The following is a 6,223-nucleotide window of genomic DNA, read 5'->3' on the forward strand; positions in this document are numbered from 1 at the left end:
CAGACCAAGCTCTGCACCAGCTACTGGCCTTGACTGGATCATCCACCTTGGATCAAACCTCTCGGATCATCCATCTCTGGACCACCCTCCTCCTTCCAGAAAGCAGCTTCTCCCCCAAAGCACGTTCCTCCCTCCCAAATCCCACCAGTTCACTCTCCAGCTCCCACTACTCTGGTCCTAGACACCAAAATCCTTTGGAATCCCAAATTCGAGTTGAGAAAATAACCATCTGGGGTCCTGGCATCCCATGAAGGGTCCCTGGCAGCATCCTGAGGAGCAGGGCCGCTTCCAAGGCCCAGGGAAACAACTCCACTGCCCCTCAATCCAGTGTTTCCATCTTTCCAGGGCAATCCCAGCCTTTCACAGACTATTAATAAAGCTAAATAGAAGGAAATGCCATAATATGGAAGTGCCATTTCCCACTTCCCAGCACAGAGCAGGGAATTTCATTCACTTCCCAAACCCACGTGAAGATGAGCACCCACTGCAGGCACTGATGGAAAGCAGTGCCAAAAACCTGGGAATCTTCAGGAAAACATCAAACCACGGCGCAGAGTGATGAGTTTGGCACAGCCCAGCCCCCCAGCCCTGGGAATGGTGAGGCAGGAGACAGGAGGGATCCAGGAGGAATGTGTTTATTTACACTGGAAGGCTCCGGTGTTACTTGAGCGGGATGAAGCGGGAGGAGTGGGTGGCGCCGATGCCGGGCCGGCCGTGCTTCACCGGCTTGTACGTGATGGAGAACTCGCCCAGGTAGTGGCCAATCATCTCGGGCTGCAGGAGGAGAGATCCGTGCTGGGGACAGGGGTGGGGGGCACAGGGAAATGCCCCCTCCCCACTCCCATCCCCATTTCCATCCCAGTGCGGGCACAGCCCGGTGCTGGTTATTCCAGATGGGCTCCTCCTGTCCGGTGGGAATCAGAGGGTTGACAAGGAGCCAGAGGGGCTCAGCAGGATGGGGGGCCTTCCCCAGCACCCCCAGATTCTTCTGCCAGCACTGCCCATCCCAAGAGAGGGGACACAGGAGCCAAGTGCCCTCCTAAGTGGCATTTAATGCCAGTGGTGGTATCAGGTGACACCACCCCACGAGTTATTCCACTCCTGGGAAAGATCAGGGATCTGTTTCATCTGGAAGTGGTGCTGGTGAGGAGATCCATTTCATTCCAAAGCAGAAAGCCAGGGCTGAGCACAGCCAGGGCCCAACACATGTTGTGATGTTTTGGTGCCTCAGAATCACACTGAAGCCCTGAGACCCCTCTGAGAGATGCCACTCCCAGGGATGGCACCTCCTGAGGCAGGCCCTGGTGCAAGGGGGAGTCCAAACCTCCCAGGATGGACAACTCCAAGTGTCCCTTTGGGCCATCTCTGCTCCAAGGAGGAGCCTGGACCTCCCAGGTGTCCCTCTGGGCCATCCCCGCTCTGAGGAGGAGCCTGGACCTCCCAAGTGTCCCTCTGGGCCACCTCTGCTCCAAGGAGGAGCCTGGACCTCCCAGGTGTCCCTCTGGGCCATCCCTGCTCTGAGGAGGAGCCTGGACCTCCCAGGTGTCCCTCTGGGTCATCCCTGCTACGAGGAGGAGCCTGGACCTTCCAGGTGTCCCTCTGGGCCATCCCTGCTCTGATGAACACCCTGAACCCCCCCCAGACAGGGCACAGGATTCCACCCAAATTCCAAGTGCCCGCCCTGCTCACCCTGGAGCAGGACCTGCCTCCCCTGGCCCAGCTCACCTTGATCTCCACCTGGTTGAAGGTCTTGCCGTTGTAGACGCCCACCATGCTGCCCACCATCTCGGGCAGGATGATCATGTCCCTCAGGTGGGTCTTCACCACCTCCGGCTTCTCCATGGGCGGCGCCTCCTTCTTGGCCTTGCGCAGGCGCTTGAGCAGCGAGTGCTGTTTGCGGCGCAGGCCCCGGTTCAGGCGCCGCCGCTGCCGGGCACTGTAGAGCTGCATCAGCTGCTCGCTGGGCACAGGGGGCACGGGGTCAGGGGGCACAGCCAGGGGGGCACAGGGTCAGAGGGCACAGCCAGGGGGACATGGGGGGCACGGGGTCAGGGGGCACCGCCAGGGGGACACGGGGTCAGGGGGGACCACCAAGGGGGCACGGAGGGCACAGGGTCAGAGGGCACAGCCAGGGGGGCACAGGGTCACAGGGTTAGGGGGCATGAGGGGCACAGGGCATGGGGGCATAGGGTCAGGGGGGCATGGGGGGCACAGGGTCAGGGGGCATGGGGGCACAGCCAGGGGGGCACTGCCAGGGGGGCTTGAGGGCACAGGGTCAGGGGGCATCACCAGGGGGGCACGGGGTCAGGGGGGACTGCCAGGGGGGCACGGGGTCAGGCAGCACAGGGGGCACAGCCAGGGGGGCACAGGGTCTGGGGGGCACTGCCAGGGGGACATGGGGGCACAGGGTCAGGGGGGCACCACCAGGGGGCATGGGGGACACAGCCAGGGGGGCACGGGGGGCACAGGGTCAGGGGGGACTGCCAGGGGGGCACAGGGTCAGGCGGCACGGGGGGCACAGCCAGGGGGGCACAGGGTCAGGGGGGCACGGGGTCAGGGGGCACAGCAGGCACAGGGTCAGGGGGGACTGCCAGGGGGGCACGGTGGGCACAGGGTCAGAGGGCACAGCCAGGGAGACCCCCCAACAGCCTGGGATAGAGCCAGGGAAACCCCCCCAGTGACTCCCAATTGACCCTCAACAGCCAGGGGAGACCCCCCAGGGACCCCCAACAGCCTGGGATACAGCCAGGAAAGAGCATCCAATGACCCCAAACAGCCCAGGGTATGGCCCAAGGAGACCTCCAGGGACCCCAGATAGCCTGGGGTACAGCCAGGGGAGACCCCCCCAGGGACCCCCAAACAGCCAGGGGAGACTCCCCAGTGACCCCAAAGAGCACAGGGTATGACCCAAGGAGACCCCCCAGTGACTCCCAAACAGCCTGGGGAGACCTCCCAGTGACCCCACATAACCCAGTGTATGGACCCAGGAGACCCCCCAGTGACCCCAAATAGCCATGGGAGACCCCCCAGAGACCCTCAACAGCCAGACAGACCACCCAGTGATCCCCAACAGCCCAGGGTATGGACCCAGAAGACCCCCAGTGACCCCAAAGAGCCCGCGATACAGCCAGGGGAGACCCCCAAAGACCCCAAACTGCCTGGACTATGCCCAGGAGAGACCCCCGGGTACCCCAAACTGAGCCTCGAGCAGGGTCTGGGGTGACCCCAAAGTCACAGAGTTACCCAAACGCAGCCCGGGGCACCACCCCAAGGCCCCAACCCCACAGTGCTACCCAAACCGAGCCTGGGAGGCCCCCCAGAACCCCCCACCCGCAGCATCACCCACCGAGGGACCCCAAACAGCCCCAAAAGCCGCGGCCAACCCCCCAAATCCCGGTTATTTCAGGGATTTGAACACAGCCCGAGCAGGGGACGCAGGGGCGGCCCCCGCGACCCCCAAACCCCGGCCCGGGGTGATCCCCCCGGCCCGGCCCTTACTAGGACATGTCGAGGAGCTGGTCCAGGTCCACCCCGCGGTAGGTGAATTTCCGGAAGGTTCTTTTCTTCTTCTGCTCCACCTCCGCCTGCAGCGGGAGAGAGGAATCAGGGAAAGGGATCAGGGAGAGGGATCAGGGAGCGGAGATCAGGAGAAGGGGATTCAGGAAGGGGGGACAAGGAGGGGGTGAGGGAAGGGGATCAGGGAGGGGGTCAGGGAAAGGGATTCATAGAAGGGGATCAGGGAGGGGGTTCACGGAAAGCCAAGGCCGCCCGGCCCCACACACGGGAAGGCCGCAGCCCGCCCGAGCCCCGCGGGGCGCCCTGGCCGTCACCCCACCCCACTCAAGGCCCATCCATCGCTCCCCCGGGACCCCCCGAGCCGGACGGGGCCCGGGCGGGGCCGGATGGGCCCCGGTGGCGGCGGATGGGCCCCGATGGAGCTCCGGTGGCGCCGCCGGGGCCTCCCCCACACCCACCATCTTGTCCGGGGCTCCGCGGAAAGGGTGGGAACCGGCGGATCTCGCGAGAGCGGGGAAAAGGGCAAGAAGCCGCGCCCGCCCCACTTCCGCCCTCACTTCCCTTAAAGGGGCCGCGCCCAAGGTGGCGTTTGGGGACAGACCCTTCTGTTCCCCGCTAAACCCGCTGCCCGTGATCCCGGGGAGGCGGCGGGAGCAGCGAGGGGCTCAGGGTCCAGCGGAACCGCCCCTGGCGCTGGCCCAGGGCGCGACACCACAGGGACAGATCAGTCACCTTGATGGCACAGCCACAACTCGACCTGGACCTCACACCCACACCTGGGCAGGTGTGAGCATCATCACCTGCCGGGAGCTGCCTTCATCCTGCAGCAATGGACCTCCATCCTTCACCCACAAACCTCCACCTTCATCCATGGACCTTCATCCCTCACCAATGGGCCTTCAACGCTCACCCACGGACCTCCATCCTTCATGCATGGACCTTCATCCTTCAGCCATGGACCTCCATCTTTCATCCAGACTTTCCTCCTTCACACCCAGACCTTCATCCTTCCTCCATGGATCTCCATCGCTCACCCATGGACCTTCCCCTCCTGCAGCCTCCCCACCGTGGCCGTTCCCAGATGAATCGAGGACACACCAGGTGTGGCAGAGCAGAACTGGCTCCGGTCAATCCGGTTTGTCCATGGGCACAGAAGGTTCCAGCAGCTCTAACGGCCCATGGGAACCTGGAGGAGCCGGTTCTGCACAGGAGGGATGTGAATCCAAGTCCTTTTATCCTGGAAGAGCTCAAAGACATGGGATCCTCTCCATTCCGTGTATCCCTGAAGCTCCGAGCTGTTCTTCCATACCCTTTCCATGGTTTCCTGCAGCCCAAACCTCACCAAGGGAGTCGGGGTGGTCTCAGAAGTGACACCTCCACAAACACAACATGCCCGGAGCAGCTCCTGTTCCAGGGAAGCTCCGTGCACTCTGAGCTCAGGGATGTGATGGAGGAGGAGCAGGGACACAGATCCGAGCCTGGAGAATCCACAGGGAGTGGAATTGGCATGATCCACATAAAACAACAGAACATCCTCTGAACTGATCCAAGTCCTTCTGAGAGTGAACCAGCGACCTCCATGCCATGGGCACATCCCAAACTGCACACCTGCTGAGCAAGGCCACTTCATTAACAGTGATTAATTACAGCAGAGAGGACACAGCCCCTGGAGGAGGTTCTGTGAGATCTGGGTCTGACACAGCCACTCACCTCAGCCCAAGGGCCAGTCCCACCCCAGGCAGCTCCTTTCCCATGGGCTCAACCCCACATTTCAGAGCCAAACCCTGGAGTGATATTCCAGAAGACCCAGATCAAAGTTAAAGACACAGAAGATGCTGATAAATCCATAAATTACCCATTTCTCCACAGTATCTTGAGGCCTTGAGGTTGGGTGAGACTGCCACCAACACAGAGGGACAGGTCAAGGTGTTCACGAGCCCTCAACCAGGATGGATCCAACCCAGGTCAGAGCCCTCAACCAGGATGGATCCAACCCAGGTCAGAGCCCTCAACCAGGATGGATCCAACCCAGGTCAGAGCCCTTCACCAGGATGGATCCAACCCAGGTCAGAGCCCTTCACCAGGATGGATCCAACCCAGATCAGAGCCCTCAACCAGGATGGATCCAACCCAGGTCAGAGCCCTCAACCAGGATGGATCCAATCCAGGTCAGAGCCCTTCACCGGGATGGATCCAATCCAGGTCAGAGCCCTTCACCGGGATGGATCCAATCCAGGTCAGAGCCCTTCACCGGGATGGATCCAATCCAGGTCAGAGCCCTCAACCGGGATGGATCCAATCCAGGTCAGAGCCCTCAACCAGGATGGATCCAACCCAGATCAGAGCCCTCAACCAGGATGGATCCAACCCAGATCAGAGCCCTCAACCAGGATGGATCCAACCCAGATCAGAGCCCTCAACCAGGATGGATCCAACCCAGATCAGAGCCCTCAACCAGGATGGATCCAACCCCAGGTCAGAGCCCTTCAGTAGGTGGGATGTGACCCAGGTGGGAGCCAGCACAGCTGTGCCCCCCATGGGGACAGGCCCAGGGCACAGCTGGTGACAACACCCAGAGGCACAGCAAAGCTGCACCCCAAGGGAAAGTGACTCTGCCAACAGATTTCTCAGGAAAACCCAAACTCACAAGCAAAAAAACCCCAAACCAAACCAAAAAAACCAACAGAAAAATGGAGACAGGCTGGTG

The 6,223-nt window shown here is 61.7% G+C and overlaps 1 protein-coding gene across 1 annotated transcript; it reads right to left on the reverse strand.

Moving 5' to 3' along the window:
• Positions 1-619: 619 nt before the first annotated feature.
• RPS15 (ribosomal protein S15) lies at positions 620-4,025 on the reverse strand. The gene is made up of 4 exons (XM_071577980.1): positions 3,975-4,025; positions 3,499-3,584; positions 1,726-1,960; positions 620-774 (listed from the first exon to the last, which is right to left on the reverse strand). Exons 1-4 carry the CDS (start codon positions 3,975-3,977, stop codon positions 661-663), a joined length of 438 nt encoding a protein of 145 aa, XP_071434081.1. The 5' UTR covers positions 3,978-4,025; the 3' UTR covers positions 620-660.
• Positions 4,026-6,223: the final 2,198 nt, after the last annotated feature.

This window comes from Pithys albifrons, chromosome 27, assembly GCF_047495875.1.
Source record: "Pithys albifrons albifrons isolate INPA30051 chromosome 27, PitAlb_v1, whole genome shotgun sequence".
Taxonomy (NCBI): domain Eukaryota; kingdom Metazoa; phylum Chordata; class Aves; order Passeriformes; family Thamnophilidae; genus Pithys; species Pithys albifrons.

Bases quoted from the DNA above. Each gene is read 5' to 3' on its own strand.
- RPS15 (XM_071577980.1), bottom strand. The intron at 1,961-3,498 runs GTAAGGGCCGGG...CCCTGTGCCCAG, and splicing joins CAGCTCCTCGACATGTCCTA to CGAGCAGCTGATGCAGCTCT. The intron at 775-1,725 runs GTGAGCTGGGCC...CTCCTCCTGCAG, and splicing joins TCAACCAGGTGGAGATCAAG to CCCGAGATGATTGGCCACTA.